Source organism: Cataglyphis hispanica, chromosome 23, assembly GCF_021464435.1.
Source record: "Cataglyphis hispanica isolate Lineage 1 chromosome 23, ULB_Chis1_1.0, whole genome shotgun sequence".
In the NCBI taxonomy this organism is placed as follows: Eukaryota; Metazoa; Arthropoda; class Insecta; order Hymenoptera; family Formicidae; genus Cataglyphis; species Cataglyphis hispanica.
Window position 1 is genome coordinate 4,559,129 of NC_065976.1, and position 18,086 is coordinate 4,577,214.

The 18,086-nt window shown below is 35.9% G+C and overlaps 1 protein-coding gene across 17 annotated transcripts in view; it reads left to right on the plus strand.

Annotated features, from left to right (window-relative positions):
* The first annotated feature begins 840 nt into the window (after positions 1-840).
* The window catches only part of LOC126857895 (tropomyosin Per a 7.0102), a 42,750-nt gene continuing 25,504 nt past the window's right edge, over positions 841-18,086 (plus strand). For 5 of the 17 annotated variants that reach the window (XM_050607762.1, XM_050607767.1, XM_050607766.1 and 2 more), the window contains exons 1-3: positions 841-1,008; positions 5,354-5,508; positions 5,651-5,776. In XM_050607762.1, coding sequence (XP_050463719.1) covers positions 5,395-5,508; positions 5,651-5,776 — 240 coding nt within the window. In that variant the 5' untranslated portion in view covers positions 841-1,008; positions 5,354-5,394. Of the gene's footprint in view, positions 1,009-5,353; positions 5,509-5,650; positions 5,777-6,362; positions 7,939-15,863; positions 17,052-18,086 lie in introns of those variants that run through there. The other 12 variants (XM_050607768.1, XM_050607758.1, XM_050607759.1 and 9 more) reach the window with 12 other exon arrangements.

Here is an 18,086-nt window from a genome sequence, read left to right on the forward strand (position 1 = left end):
CCTAGCTTTCCGATCGAAAACAGAGGTGTCATTTTTGAAAGTTTACGTCAACCTTCTCTTGCTATTATACTCTCACTCCGTTTATAGACAAATAAATGGATCGTTTTGAACGTCACTCGAGACCGTGATGATCTTCAAGCAGATGATTAAGATCAAAGAGTAAGAAATCATATGAGATAATTTATTATGTATTATAAATTGAGGATTAAATAAAATGAATAAATCAAAATATGTTAATAAAATTGGTGTGTTGATAATAAATGAAAAAAAAAAAACCATCCAAAAATTGTATGTTTTGTTTTATATTGTTTTATTAATTGTTATTTTTTTAATTTTACACTATTTTAACAGAAAGTAATTATTTTTTTTTTACACGTATAACAAAAGACTTAAAAACTAAAAGCATTGGACGCGTGATAAATTTCTGATTAATAAATGGAAATTCCAAAATTATCATAGAATATTATATGTATACAGTTACAAAGATATTTGGAGCCAGCTGAAAAATATAGTTCGCGGTCTCCATTAAAAGATATGTGTTGGGTTACTTTCCGACACCTTGTAAGTCTTCGTAAACATCGTTTCAGGAATTCGTTGCGACTTTGACTTTGCTCGAGTTTCGGCGCAACGTTTCGGTCGATCGAGATTTTTCCGTTCACCATGTTCGTTTCTTTTGCAACAGCTGAAATTGTCATCCTCTCTGTCATCGGAACTTGGCACGCACGCACATCCGTCATTCGCGCGTTCGCGATCTAAAGATAAATCCGCGGGCGGTGGCCGGTGTACGTTTTCAGAGATCCGTACGTAGAAGATCCGAACGGAGGGGTATATACGACAGTGGTAGGGATCGCAGACGGCCCCTACGTCGTCTTCGACAATCTCGAGGAAGATCGCGAAGGAAAGAAGGTGGGAGCCACCAACGAAGCGAGCTTACCGAGCGCCACTCTGTTGCCCAGTCGTGACTTAGCCCGCAGGTCGAACGCATCCCGGACGACGACAAATACGAACGTGAGTACCTGAGTAACATGTGGTACGTGTTCTGGAGCACGTCCTCGAGGAAACCGTAAGATGCAAAGTAAAGAAAAGACGCGTCTCTCCCCGCGTCCCCTGCGTATGGAAAGAAGTGTGGCAATACGCGTGCAAATACTGTGCTAAGTGATATTTTCGTCAGGGACCTGGTTTGCCATGGTAACAGACAGAATTTGGTTCTTACGTAAATGTCACTTATCATCGTTTATATTCGTGTTCCACACTTCAATGGAATTCCAATAAATTTGAGTAAATACGCTTCGTGAAGGTTGAATCGCGAGAATCCGCGAAGATATATCAGTCGGATCTGGTATGTATAAAATGGGGTTTTTCATGAGAGGAATTTTCACAAGATACAACAAGATTGGATATCTGCGAAGAAACCTGTGAATCTTCAACTCAGCGGGGATTCGATTTTAGTAGCCACTTCGATTCAATGTGGAATGCGTGACTGTCTTCACTTTTAAACACAAAGACTAATATTTTACATTCATATTTTGAAAGAAGAAAGTTGGATACTGAATTGGCAGAGATCGATATTTAAGGCATTAAACGATCGAATAAGTTTCTAAAATTATTTGATGCAAAAATAGTATTGCTAGGCAAATCTAAAATTAACGATGCCTGATGTTAAATTATAATTTTTAACTCAAAATTAAGTTACAAATTCTAGAGAACAGATAAGATCTAAAGTAATAAGAAAAAATATACTGTAAATCTGATTAAAATCTTGTAAATTGCATACTTTATTTATTTTACAACTAAAGATATTGTACTCAAAAAAAATTTAAGAATCATTTATAAATATTCTTTTAGCAAAATTTGTTTCTGGAATAAAAGATCTTTAATGTATAAAGACAATGTTATTTAAAGAATTGGTATTGCTTAACTTGACTGCACATCCGATGTAGGTATAGCGTGGAAGATAGACTATTACGTCTCATTTAGGAGTTAATCATCACGGAACAATAAGTGACATGTGTCTATGGACAATAAAAAGTGAAGTAACTCAATTATTTCATCGGCGTCGAACAGGATTACCTTTGTTCTTATTTTGGAACTTTCAATAGAATGAGATCATTAGCGATTGTCAGATGTGTAAACGAAGCATATAAAATTTTATATACGAAAATTTGAAAGAGTTATAAAAAATACAATATTCATATTTTCAATGAATTATTATTGAATTATATTATTTAAATACCTATAAAAAGCATTATAAAAACACGATTGATTTAAATCTCCTATTTATATACACATGATTTATTTTAACTGAATGACATTATAATCCTATATTCGTGACGAAATTGCGAAAAGAGAGGAAAAGAATTCCGCAAAAATATACTGCGATAACGGGTTGCCATAGGTTGAGGGGCGCTACCGGAATGCAGTGACTCATAAGAATTTTTTTTTTTTAACGCAACGATAAAATATTGTTCTGGAACCATATTTGTGAAAACTATTGTATATTTATATTTACTGGATATTTTTCGAGAATATGACTACAGAGTTTCAATCTCATTTTTTCGTAATATATAGATAAATTTTTCTAACCTATTTTATTAAATCGTCGAGCTAAGTTTTACCCAGAAAATAAACAAGCGTTACTAACGAGTTACATGCTATCTTATAGAATAAAAGAAACAGTATCGTGGCATCACAAATTATATATACTTAAAATTATGTTTTATTTTATTAATGATGCCACAAGTGTCGCTAAAGATATTTAAAAATTTCATGTGACAATTTTCAGTTGACTTTCTATATTACATGCAATCTGGTAAAAAGTTATATAATTTAGGATAGTTAAAATTAAAGTTAATAATTAAAATTAAAATTAATAGTTAAAATTAAAGATTACAAAATATTCTTTTAATATATGTAATAGTAATCATATATATCAAATATAATCAAATATATATAATAAACTATTCTATGGAAAAAATTAAGATATAACTATATATATATATATATATATATATATATATATATATATATAATATTGAAAGATTATCTGAAAAACATTAACAGACAGAATATTTTTACCTCTTCTTTTGCATATTTTTTTTTTACCATCGAAAAATTAAACGTTCTGTATTATAGCAATAAAAAAAATAGTCGATGATTCGGCACGCACGCGATCATTTTTTTTTTTCATGCGTAACAGGATACCGCCAAGTTAAGTCACTCGGTCGGTGCGTTTAGGAGCCAGCGATGTTCGCTATGCGTAACCCGAAATGGCTTGGCCGTCAGCAGGCGGCAACGATTCTTGCCGTCCTCCTCTCGCTCTTGATACGTAAAAATAACCCTCGCTCGCGATACGCAAGATTTTGGATCAGAAAAACACGCGTTACGACAAATCGAATTTTGCTGGTCTTTCTCGATCCAACTTTCGACTTATAGCAAATTCTTTATTATCTTCTATTAATTATTATAATGAGAGAGAAAGAGAGAGAAAGAAATTTCTCATAACTGTTATTTGTAAAATATTTTACCGACGAGAAAACGACAAGCTCAAAGAAAATGGTTATCTCCTTTCGTATTTGTTTTGTCAACCACCCGTAAATATTTATAAAATCGATATATAATCATTATATGACGTGGCACGTCTCATTTAACTTCGCAGAATCTTTCGGTTAATATTTCCGCTGCCTTAAACATTGCGCAAACTCCATTTCTCTTTCGTTGCTTGCTTACCCAGCATCTCTGATTACCAGCTAGCTTGGAATCCTGCGCGTATATTCACTTGGATAGAAGATAGCAAGGATGCACAGATGCAGTTCGACCATGCAATTGCATTGGCGCAGGCGCATAGGATTCCTGTAGTTCTTTGACAGATATTTTAACACGCATATATATATAAAATAACACAATATAATATAAAATAATGATATAAAATAACACAATTTTTCATTACTCATTTTATTTATATTATTTGTTACATTTTGTATATTTTTATACTTAGCAAAATTGAGAAATAAATAACGGTTCTATAAAAAAATGAAAAAAATAAAAAATATATATAGATATAGAATTTGTGCAAAATAATAACGACAACAATATAATAATAGGAATAATGTAGAAATAACTTTCAGCGGAAGGTAAATAAAATTGTATTAAATAAAATTAAATTATTGTAACAGGTGTTTCGAGCGATTAGTAACATTAGCATCAAAATCTCATATCACTATCAATGTTCGCTAGGTTTATAGTTTTGACATTTCTTCTTTATGAGCTACATCGCAAAGAATTGTTCCGTCATTGAATTTCAAACCACGTGGCGATACTGCCTCAAGACGGAGTCTCTTCAGTTATTCGTGGCTACTCGTAAAATGATTTCATCGAGGGAGGTAAATGGCGCGTGCGTCCCTGGCGCGTCTTCGTCCTCTTGTCGCGCCATAAAAAAACGTCCCGCCGCTCAGGAACGGCCGTATAAACTACGGATGCAGTCACGTCGGATTTTTGTTCCTGCATACCGGCAACCGCATACCTGACCAACGTCACATTATGAGACAGCGGAGCGAGGATGTTTGATATCGCGCGCGCAAACGCGCGTCTTCCTTCACCAGCCCGGGCCTTCCTCGAGCGAGAAGCCGACTCTATAAATAGGATATCCGGTCGCTCGCTAATTATACACGCGCCTATGAGCGCCCGTTCGCCGAATGGCGAATCCGCGCGAAAGGCACCCAGAATTTTCTTAATCCACGCGAGAGATTCTTATTTCCGCGCGTTTCCTCTCTCTTATCCTTGAAACGTCGTCATAACAAAAGGATAACAGCTCGGTCGTATGAGAGAACGATAAATCCTACAATGTTGCGAAGCGACACCAGGTTGTATTCCTCTCTTCGAATCAAGAAAATTATTATCCGCAAAAAACCGAACATAGTTAATCGCTCTTAGGATTCGGTTAATATGATAAAAAAGAAATGAAAAAAAAAAAAAAATCTTAATGCTAATTGGATGCCCGTGGCTAATTCTCGTGGTAAAATAATCAATGATAATTTTTTAATCACTAAATCACTATCGAGTATAATTAATAAAAAGTTATCTATAATAAAAAATTATTATGTTGTCGAACTTAAGAATTCGCCTATATATAATGTAATAATTTTCGTCGATGTGTGTAAGAGACATATTTTTCGAATCGATATAATATTTTAGTTTAATTAAATTTTAGTATATATTTTTTTATACATAATTTTTTACAACCATATAAACAATCATTAAAAGATGATATCTATATTTTAGCGTATAAATATCTGCATGTAAATATAGATTCCATTTATTAATTCATTTGTAATTGTATTTCTATTTGATGTTACAGATTTACTTCTAGTGAACAAGTGAAGAAACACAAATATCACCATGGACGCGATCAAGAAGAAGATGCAGGGCATGAAGCTGGAGAAGGACAACGCGATGGATCGCGCGTTGCTCTGCGAACAGCAAGCTCGCGACGCTAATGCACGAGCTGAAAAGGTACAAATAATGTTTAGAAAAATAATTTCATTTAACTTTTATTCATTTATATGCAAGCAAACGTGCATTAAATTAAACAAATGCCTTCCCAAAGTAATTGATAGTGTCAAAAAAGATATTAAGATGATTTTTATTTACATAGGCTGAGGAAGAGGCCCGTGCTCTCCAGAAGAAGATCCAGACCATCGAGAACGAGCTTGATCAAACTCAAGAAGCCCTTATGCAGGTCAACGCAAAATTGGAAGAGAAAGACAAGGCTCTGCAAAATGTAAGTCAAGCAAACATTGTTATGTTATTCGGCAAACGAAAAATTGTTCGTCATTGCTGCCCAATTTATTCAACGCTCAAGCGAGAAATAAATTTCATCTGCAAATTTATTTTAGTTTAGCCATGAAGATCAAATATTTGTATGACATTTCATGTTGAACGATCGTTACTTTCTGGTGTGTTCGCAAATCTTCTGTATACGAGATCTCAGTCGCCTGCATCAAAATTATTTATATACAACGTTTTATTAATATGAAATTCAGAGGACGTATAAAGAATCACAAGTGTTGGAAAATGCGAAGAAAAATATTTGATTTTCGCGCGAAAAAAGAAGAAATACGAATCAACCTTTTTTTACCAAAAGATTCACAATCGAAGCTAAACCATCTAGCTTAATTTAATTTTGTACTAGATAAGTAAGATAATATTACAAACAAATCTGAATTCGTTAAATGTTGAGAAACTTCATAGAAACGAACAGATGACCTCTTGACCGAAACCTTTCCAAAGTTAGCCTCCTCCCCCTCTCCCCCCATTTTGACTGTTGGAAATTTTTTTTTTTACCAATTTGGTTTGGTGATTGATTGGTAAATTTGGTAAACCGCATTTAAAATGTTTAATAGTTTCTCGCTTTATTAAGAAATTGCCAACAAATTTTTAATCATTTCTTAACATCTTTTTTTTAAACAAAATTTCCAACAGTTAGCGGAGGGCAGGGGAGGGGGGAGAACTAACTTTGAAAAGATTTAACCGAGTCACAAGGGAACGCAGCACAGCATCCGCTGCGGTCCAAATTACCGACAACTTCACAGCGTCAGCGCGCGCGCTGACAGATGGCGCCATTAAGCTCGCGCAAGCGCACTCCTTGCCGAAAGAGCAGCGCGCGTCCACTTGTCCTTTACCAACAAACAGCAGTTCGTTAATGATACGCGTAACTTCCGCGTCGTTCGCTCGGAAATCTTCGGATCTCCCTACCCGCACCCGCGCCGCTCAACCACGGCGGTGGGGGCTTTGCTCTCGCTCGCTGTACGCGCGAGCGAGACAGACACACACGGTGCGCCCAGTGCACGGCGTGGTTCGGCGCGTTACGTTTCTCCTGTGTCGTGCGTGTGGGTGAGACGATATTCACACCGGCACACTGTACGACGTGACGCGGGGAAAAACGTGCGCCGCGATCAGTGACAGACAAAATGGCGGAGCGCCTGGTGCAGTGGTAGTAGAGCGGTGCGTATCGCGCGGATTACGTCAACGTGTGCGACGTAAGGGGGTGGGAGGGGGTGGGAAGGGAGGTCGGGCGATTAGATGTAACGAGAGCCCGACAACAGCTGGTCGGTAACCATGGAACGGGCGCTCTCGACGACAACGAGACGTCGCGGTCACCAGCACCATCCGCGACACACCACGCGACGACGTCTCGACGCCTCCAGCAGAGGACCCGCGCAGTGTGGCCCTGCTGGTGCTGTCAAAGACACCACCGATGACGAGACGTCGCTCGCCGGGGTGATCGTCGACTGTCGCCTCGGTGCGACGGAGCTGCCCGTGTCACGTGTCACGCTCGACACTAGGTGGCCAACGAGGATCAGCGAAACCGAGACGAAGGACACGAGAATCCAGATCGACGAGAACGATCGTAGAGTCGATGACGTCCGACAAAGGCTCGCGCAGTGTAGCCTGGACGTTCCCGCGCTCGGCGAGAGCAAGAATGCCTGCGAGAGACGCGACGAGACGACGAGCAAGAAGAAAGAGTGCTCTCGATCTGGTCCAGAAGAGGAAAAGGCTCCCGACGATCGCGAGAGCGATCCGCGGAGCAAGAGCAACTTGCCCGAGCCCGAGCACGCGGTCGCGAGGGCTCGCGGCGATGGGAACTCCGACGACGAGTCGGCGAACGTCGAGGAGGATCCGGAATTAGCGGAGCTGGCTAAATTACGTTGTCCCAGCGAGCGAGCGGAGGTCCAGGCCGAAAGGGAGGCCCGCAGACGGAAGAGATGCGCCGATTATCCCGGCCTCGCCTTCGGCTGCTCCATATTCTCCAGCGACACGATGATGAAGTTCAGTTTGATAAAGAACGAACTGCAGAATATCATGGGCAATCAGCTGAAGCGGGTCAGTATCGCGCGCGTCGTAAGACGATGAATGACAATAGTGCCGATAAATGGCCGTTAGGTAGGTAGGTAAACGCGATCAAGGTCGTCACGTGGCAAAACCTTGATAGCACCGGTCAAGAGGTTCTCAGGGTCGCGTGCGATAACGCGGATTCAGCGAAAACGTTCTGAAATCGAAAAGAACTTTATTTTCTTTCCTCGAATATTTTCGTCCAAATTGATTCTTCAAGGTTTGATAAAATGCGACGATTTATTCTCTTGAGAAAAAATCGTCGCATTTTATCAATTATCAAAAGGTCGACGCCAATGAAGCATGCATGAAAAGGCAGTAAATAATATAAAATATATTATAATTTATCCAATTTTACCCATTCGACGCTCCATTAAATTACAATTATTTATTACAGTTTCTTTTATCTCGAGTATTTACATTATCTCATCTGAAATAGAGATAATCTATTCGGACAATACGCGAAATATTTAAATCTCGGACTTTATTTGAGATAAATATTCGAGAAGAGATAAAAAATGCAATAAATAATTATAATCTAACGGGATAGCGAACAACTGTTTAAAAAAAACGAAATCAAAATTCGAATGACAGATGAATACTTGGATATTGAGATATAAAAAAATTACCTCTCTCCCTTTTCTAAACAAAATTTAATTAAAGTGTTAAAAAACGTAATGATATAAATTTCTCAATCCCGAAAAAAAGAGTTAATTTCTTAAATTATAAATAAAATACTTAACTTAGTTTCTGATTAACTTATATCACTCTTTGCTCATTCAATTCTTTAATTATAATTCGATCGATACCAAGTTGGTGTAAATAAAATATCAATTTGATTTCAGATCATTAATTAATATTCACGTTTTTCGCTTTTCGTCAATAGTCTAGAGATATAGGCTGATTCATACACAATGTGTATTGATAATATTAAAAATAATAATTAAAATTCCGTAGAAGAACGCCTCGGGCGATAGACAAGAGAGTTCCTAGAAAGGTTAACGATGCGTTAGTTGGTACATACAAGATCCTCTTGGCGACGAGCAGCATTTATTATTAGGGTTACTGAACGGGGACAATGGGTTATGCGCACACGATTCTCGTGCTCAATACACCGGTAGAAAGCTGTCGTAAATTAGATAATGCATCATGCACTGTGTCTGTTCTAACTCGACTTGTCAGATTATTTGTTTCGATACTTTTGCGAAATTTTTTTCCAAGTGGGGTTTAATACGTCATATATAAGCTTTCTCAAAAGTCAAATTGATCAATTTCTTTTTTTATAAATTTTATATAATTAATGCTCTGATATTAAAATTAAGAAATTTATAAAAAATGCGTTGTTTCCGAGTTATCGCCATTTTTATGTTGAAATTTCAAATTGCCTTTTCTAGATTTTTTTTTTTTCTGTAAAAATTAAGAGAAGAAATGGTTTTTATGAGTTTTATAATATAATTAAAGCTAAATAAAAGTTGCAAACTGTTTTAGCACTGTCAAAGATAAAAGAAAAAAAAATATAAATAAAATAAAAAATAAATAAATAAATACAAAAAATAAATAAAATAAATAAATACGAAACCATCTGGTCTTTTAATTTTGACAAACAAATTTGAGAGCTAAATAATTTGAAATTAAAATATTAAACTCAAAAACAATGCATTTTCGAACCTATATTCATATCAATATTTTTCTTGTTTTTGGGTCCCCAATCTTGGAGCGATTAACTTTTACTTTTAAAACACTCTGTATATGTCGTACTTTTGTTTTAAGTTTTGTTTTCTGCTGGATAATACATCGCATATTGAATCCTAATTTAAAAAGGCTAGTTCGCTTTCTCTGCATTTCTTCTTGGAGTAGAAATCGATACGTCATGAAGTCTCATATTGTCAATTATCATTCAAGCATAAACGTTTTATTCAGTTCCACCGTCGTACAAATCACGCGTTGTAAATTTTGATTCGAACAGGATCAGTCAATTTGCTCGTTGCAATTGTTTTTGTAGCTCTCTTTGTGCAATCAAAATTCGTATGTAATGTCACTCTACGAACCATATTTTATTAGTTATTATTTATGAAAAATTTATTATATTTATTTAAAATTTATATATTATGTTTATTAAAAATTTATATATTATATTTGTCAAAAATATATCATATTTGTTAAAAATTTATACATTATATTTATTAAACATTATTAACAATTATCAAAGAATATATTATACATGTATATGAATAATTAATTGAGGCAAATTTCATTCGATCCATTTTCTTAGAAATGTCTTTTTGGAAATTGTACTTGATATCAGGAAAACTCTCTTGAATTTTATCAACTTTTCTCTAATCATATAAGTTTCTCTCAAAAAGAGGACAGATCATCATCTATCTTTGATTCTAGAAGAATATAAAGTATCTAATAATAACTGAAATTGAAAAAAGCCAGAACAAAAATATCTCTCGCTTGCGTCAATAACTGCATTAAAGCATATCAACCGCATATAATGGGCTACACCGCATTACGGTATATCGAATCATAGGATACTGACAGGTATCATATGATGCTTCGATGCCATCCGGGATCGCGACACTAATCTTACTTATAGTGCATAAAACCAGTCAAGAAAAAAAAATAACGGTAAAGAGGAGAGAAAAAGAAGATCTTTTTATTTATAATGTTTACGTGAGTCTTTATCGAGAGATATTTTGCGTCTTGACTATAAGGTTCATCAACGAGCTTTGTATTTTTTCTCGCGAGGATTTAAACAACAAACAAATTTATTCTAATAATCTGTCTTTATTCTCTTGCCGAAAATATCCTGTTAAATAAAGTCTCGACGATGATTGACGCTTCTTACTGATCGCCGTCATCGGATAATGGGAACCCACGATCCCCTACGGGATGTTCCTCTCGACTATGCTTCCGTTGCTCCTTTTTTTTGGGGGGGCCCCGCCCTTTTACATACAAGCTCGGCGCGCCTGTACAATCCAACACGCAATTCGTCAACATTCTAAAAATACATTACGGCCGTGATCCAGCGAGACTTTTATTCGGAACTACGAGATCGGATTGCGTAAGCTCTCGCGGAGTCTGTGTCTGTGAATAAATCCGGCACGTTATATGCGAGCCTCGAAAACGCACCGTTGAAAATCAGCTCTAGTGCAAAACGCCCACGCGATCTCAAGAATATCGAACATACGGCGACTCTCTTTCACATTCCGCGAGCAAAAATCAGTATTTGTATCTGCTCATATATTTCTTTTTTTCAAATTAGTTAAAATTGGCTGCTAAGATTATTGTTTTATTATTTTTTATTATTTTTTATTATTTTTATTATTTTTTTTTATTTTAGGATACCGAGATTATTATTATATTTTATTTCTTGAGAATGTAAATATATATACATATATATATATATATATATATATATATATATATATATATATATATCATTGAATGCTAACCGCGTTTTATTTGGATATAAAAGCGTGAAAAATGCAAAAATTTATTCTAACTATATCTTCTGTATTCGTGTTCAAGTTTGTAAGCCAATTTCATGCATCATTTTTCACATCTTCATCACTGACAAAATTTTTTAAGAGCGTCGAACTTCTCTGCATGATAATGCAATTTCTCTCACTGTTGGAAAAATACGTAGTCATTTAGAAGATAAATTAGGACATTTTTGGACACATCACGCACTTCGACTTTGTACCCTCAGATTTCTACCTGTTTGGAAAGTTTTTTGTATAATAGAGTTCTTTAAAAAAAAAAAAAAAAAAAAAAACTTTTCAAACAGATAGAAATCTCCTTGTATTTCAATCCCATTTTCTTTCTTCTCAGTTAATATACTTTTAGCATAGCTTCACGTATTTTTTCAACAGAATAACTGAATAAAAATTCTGACACGTTTCAACCGAATATCTTCTGCCAATTTCCACAGAGAAAATCATGCAACTATCAACATAATCGAATTCTACACGCGTTTGTATACTTGACGGATCTACTTTTCAATCAATAGGCATTTTCAAAAATAAAAGTAATAATCTCAAAATATACAGTAACAATAAAACGTTTAAGATTTGCTACTGAGATGTGAGTTGGTTGAGGATGCGCCTTTCAGTTTATTAGCGGCAACGTTAGTATACTCTATTTTTGAAACTTCCCTCGTATATCTTTCAAGGAATCCCTCTGACGATGCGGCCCGTTATTCGAGGAGTCATGCCTTAGAACATCGCATTAAAGGATAAAAAAATAGTCAAAGTCAGTATTCAAAGATACATCAGTGAATCGAAAACATCCGTTTATCCCCATGCTTGACGTGGAAATTTGGAACGCGCGCTAATTTCACTTGACTTTGTCCCGCGATAATCTTTGCAGCTCTTTTTCATTGCTATTCCTGGTTCTCTTATCGGCTTTGATCGCCGCATTCCGCGATTTCTCGCTATTTCGACACGCTACCATCTACGATCGATGTGCACGGTTCACAATAAATGAATTCTTTCTTCGTCAGGTGAAAGCCAAGATGACGTGCGCGATCATGCAATGTTTTGCGAATTGCTGTACAGGTCTGTTCCTTTCAGCTGCATATTTATAAATTGTTTGCTTTACAAGTTAAAAGAAGGAGGAGGAAAGCAACTGGAAAGAACAGACTATAATTTTTTCGCACGCAACATAATTGGATCAATGCCAAGTGGAATACTCAAGAAACAGATGTGAACACACATTCCTTGTTGGATTCTTGCATTAATAGTTTACAACCGGAATTAACACAATGCGTCGAATAAAATATTTGTTTATGTGAAATTATATGAAATGAATATTAATTAAATATTATTGGATTAATTCGATTTCGCGGATATCCTCGCAAAATGATAACAAAAAATGTTATGTAGAGACGCAATTCAATTTCAATTAAAACGAAAAAGATCGTATAAAGGTAATAATCTCCATTAATTAGTAAGAATTATGAAAGTAATTACATGTATGGTAATATGTGGAATTATTTAACATGAAAGCAACAAATTGAAAATCTTCAAGAAAAGCAACTTCGTAAATCGTACAGAAAGATAAAAATTATTTTATACATTATAATTATACAGAATTCTTATATATTTTTTTTTTTAAGAGAAGATTTAATTTTTTTATCAAAATATGTAAGATATTGTAGGAATTATATAAAATTGAAAAATTAATTGGAATTAATCTAAGCTAAATTAAGCGAAATTTATCGAAAATATAATTCGCGATAACAAATATTAATTATTAATTACGATCGCGTGCATGTTGCGACTTCAATTAAAGATCAACGATACATCACAAATTGAGCTTTATATAGAATTACGCAGAATTAGAACGGTACAATAAGGTTTCGACATAATATACGTTATTCGTTACATTGATACCGCATATTGTGGAAACTGGCAATTATGTATAATAAATACAATAGCAAAAGTTGCAATTGGAATTCTAGTAATACGGTCATCCTTGTACATTCCATTTCAATGTATTATGTGGACATCAGTAACGCTTATCGTTAAATAGCTGAAAAAAATTTAAATCGTTAAATATGCATTTCGCATATTTCTACAATGACGTAATTCTACAGTGACGTTTGCATCACATTCAGTTTAACCAAAATACATGAGATACGTCGTAGTGCCGAGTGCATAAATTAGAATTGATATGAATTAAGGACATATATATAGGACATTAATTTTGAGATACAAGTATATTTTTGCAACATATGCTTTGCGACTTGCCTTATATATTGCCTTTATATTTTGATCATTTTTAAAAATCAGTGCGAACATTCTTTAATAAATATTTTTTAAAATTTTTTTTAAATTTTTTTAAATTTTTATATTTTTAATTTATAATTTAATTTATATTTTTTATATTTTTTAATTTTTTTAAATTTTAATAATAATTATTAAGTGTTTATTTTTAGTTAGCATTCAAAAATAACAATGACAATTCAAATTAGTTCTTATGCAAAAATTTAAAAAGAAAGGTTATTAAAAGATCAGTCGTGTTCTATCTAAATTTTATCCATTTAAATCCTATTTTTGAAATGAATTTGTGTAGCAATTATATTATCATTTATTTATATTTTGTTTCGTAATTTTGTAACACGTGATTCAAAAGTACGAAAATAACCTTTGGAATTATCTAGTAGTAACTTTCCTACGACGTTAGTTTTATTCATCTGTCATTTCTTTATCATTATATTAAACTATAGTAAAGAAATCATACTATACACATAAATACATGTGTATGAGTAAATATATGTATATGTATGTATGTATGTATGTATGTATATATATATATATATATATATATATATATATATATATGTATATATATTATAAATTGCATCTAATGTGTAGACATGAAAGTGTTTTAATAACGCCGTTATGTGAAGGAATGCGTATAATTTACATGTCATCACGCAAAGTGTCATGTACTGAATACATGAAGCGTTTTTACGCGAGGTGGTAACGCAACCTATGAACTACAATTGTGTGTTACTGGAAGGATGGAATGATCGTGTTATAATTTCTAAAGACTTATAAATAGTCCTGTGAAAACCGCTTTATAAAAGGCATTCATTGTAGAATGTGTTACACGTGTCAATATGTTATACGCGAGTGACGCGCGATATATTGGACCATGCAATCTGATTAGAGACTGTCTCTTTATACTGGGAAGCTTGCAATACTTAAAGTACAAATATTTGAATTTTTCGTTTCAAGCATGAAGCGATACATTTCTCCACTGAGAAAAAAGAAGTTTAACTTGACTAAATCCGTTCAACTGATTACCATTTTTTAAATTGAAATATTTAAATCAAATATACATATTAAATCTAACATAATGTATATTGGATTTAAATACTTAAATATTTAAAAAATGTTAATTAGTTGAACTTAGTCAAGAATTTAGTCAAGTTAACATTTTTTTTTTCAGTGTCAAATTGATCGAAAAATATATTGAAATCTAATCTATAAGAGGATTCGACGTAAAGTAAAGATATAATTGGATTATTTAGCCAACTAAATTATTTCAAAATATATTTGCACTGAATTTATATTTTTACTTTTCCAAAATAAAATAATTTTTTTTTTTTAGAATACTACGCGTAAACCGTGAATAATAATCGTGCATAAGTACCTATATAAGAAATTACAAATTTTATCTTATATAATATTTAATAGAATATATCTCTAATTATTTAATTATAGTGTGAGTAAAAGAAAAGCAGTTACTACAATTATTAATGGCAGGATTATTTAATCCTTACAAATCAACAGAGAAACATTTGTTGAAGTTAATCGCATAGTTATAAAAAATTTATTATCGAAACCAACATTTTTTTCTAATATCTTACATTGTAATTTTATTACAGTGTAAAAGAAAGCTAAAATATTTTAAGGGGATTTAGTATGCTTGAAAACAAGTCGAAAAATTTTAATAAATATGGGTCCGCAAATGAGTCGTTTTTTTATATTTTAATTTTTTTTTATTTTATTTTTAATTTTATTTTTGATATTATTTTATTTTTTTATTTTTAATTTAATTTTTTTAATATTTGTATTTTTTTATATTTTTATAATTTTTGTTTTTTGTTTTAAATTTTCCTTTTTATTATAATGTATGTAAAGAAATAACAGCTGGTGTTAATCTTATCTTATTAAAAATGATGCTCGAAATGACTATCATTTAGACCTTGTATTTCCGCAAAAAAGAATGTCGTGCTTTTTCAAACACATTTCAATTCATTCTGATTGTGGCGCTTCTTGTACATACACGATATTTTATTGCAAATGTAAGTAACTTAAGTTAAATTATGAATAAATAAATTAAATTATGAGATATTGCAAATATCTCAAAAACGATTTATTTGCGGACCCATGTTTAAGACTTTTTAATTTATTTTGGCATGTTAAATCCCCTTAAAATACTTTATTCTTTTTTTAAAGAGACAACACACATATACATACACATACCATCATAGCGAGGACAATGACCAACGTATCGGAGATTCTATTTAAAAAGCCGATTCGACCGCGCAACAATTACTTTCCATAATTATCGATCCCAGTGTGACAAGGCTGCTCTCACCTCTCGGTCGTTGAAAAAACGTTGGTCACGAAATAAGCACTCCCTTCGAGAAGGAGAGAGAAAGAGAGAGGGAGGTATTAAGACGGGAGGGGAGAGGATGCTTCGAGACAGCGTACGAATTGTTGTCAGGTCCGAGGCGATTCGAACGGCTGGGCGCGCTCGCCACGGGCGCGGTATTTCCGGGGCTCTGCGCGCGGCGACACGTCGATCGGCGTAGCGATACCCGGGCACTCGCGTGCGCGTGCGCCCCGCGATCTGCGGCTCGTCGCGCGGTCGCGCGGGGGACCACGCGACGACGCTCCATCTCGCGGCGGCCGCGATGCCACCTGCCACCGTCATCGGTGTCTGCTCTGCGGGCTTCATCGTCGCGCGTACGCGGAACTCGCGTTCGAAAGAGCAGAGGGAAAAAAATGATGTACCACCGTACCGCGCAGCGATCTCCGCCCTTATTAAGGCCCGCCGGAGGGACTACTTGGCGCACGAAAGGACGCGACGCGACGCGCGTGCGCGCCTCGACCGGTCGCGGCCATCTTGCGCTCCAGTCAACAACGGCGGCCGCAGCAGCAGTCAGTGGTTGTCGTCGTTGTCAGTGCACGACAGCTCCGGTGCCCCTACACGTAACATTCTACCTGTATCGCACGCGCGGCCGGTCATCTCGCACATTCGCGACACACACGACATATCCGTTCTCGTCCACGCCGGGCATTAGTTCTCTTCTTTCCTGCCGAATTCGTGTGGGAACGAGCGGTGGAATTCCAACGGGAGGACCGGCTCGCTGTCGCCCGAGTATTCGTGTGTGCGGTGTTCTATCTCTCTCTCTCTCTCTCTCTGTCTCTCTTTCTCTCGCGAAATTTGATTTCGCGACGTTTTAACGTGATATCGCGCGGGATCCTCTACTGGTCAGCATGTCGGCGCAAGTGCAGGGCACTCTCCTCGACGTGCTCAAGAAGAAGATGAGACAAACGAAGGAAGAAATGGAGAAGTACAAGGACGAGTGCGAGGAGTACCAGAGGCGGCTGCAGGTGGAAGTGATGCGTCGCGAGGAAGTGAGTGAATGAAGAGAAATCATGTTCTTTTCGGTGTCCTCTTGTCCGCGAGCACCGACCCTCGGAAAGCATCCAACGCTCCCTTCGCGATCGTTCTCTCTCTCTCTCTCTCTCTCTCTCTCTCTGTATCTCCTCTCTGCCGTTCTTTCCCTCTCCCTTTCTCCCCGCCTCCTAGTCTCTTGATAATATCTCGGCACTTCGCGCGAGATATCAATATAGATTTCGGCAATATCGACATGGCGATACGAAGGCCACCGTTGCGACAGGTTGTGGATGATAACAGAGGCAATAATTTTCGAAGCAGGAGCTCGTTAAAAGAGAAATTTTTATTATTTTTTTTATTTATACGAAAATATATTAAAATAAATGAATCCTCCGCACGCACATGATCCTCGCGAATTTCCAATTATTCTCTTACGATCCTCGCGATTCGCTCCCGTTTCCGAGTCCTCGTTCATCGATCACGCAAAGAATCCGTGCGAAAGGCCGAAAGCCGGCGTTCGCGGCGGCTATAGAATCGATCGCGAGTGTCAGGCACGTCGTTGTCAGGCAGGGGCGAATGCGGGAGGCAAACGGGAGGGAGAGAAGTCGAGAGCGCACGCCGACTCCCGCTCGAGACATTCTTCATACATCGACTCGAGGACCGGCTTGTGGAAGCCAACGCGCGCGCCCTTCGCGATACGCGGACGGAGAGAATCCCCCTGCGATTTCTGCAAAATATTGTCAAGCAAGGAGAGCCTGATTGCGACCGGGATCGATCACTGTCGAGCTGCTCGCGCTCGTCGACGCGGTTCATTTAATCGAGCAAACTCAGACTGTCTATTTCCTGGGAAAAGCCTGGAATTGTCGGGGAATTTTATTGAGACCCAAGCAATTAAAAGAAAATTCTTTCTTTTATAATTTTGCTCTTATTATAAGCAGTAGACAATCTGTCAAATTATGAATTGTGTTTAAAATATATTATAAGTATATATCTATCTCTGTTTATATATATTCAGAGTCTTAATAAAATATTGAATATGCAGTACATATTCT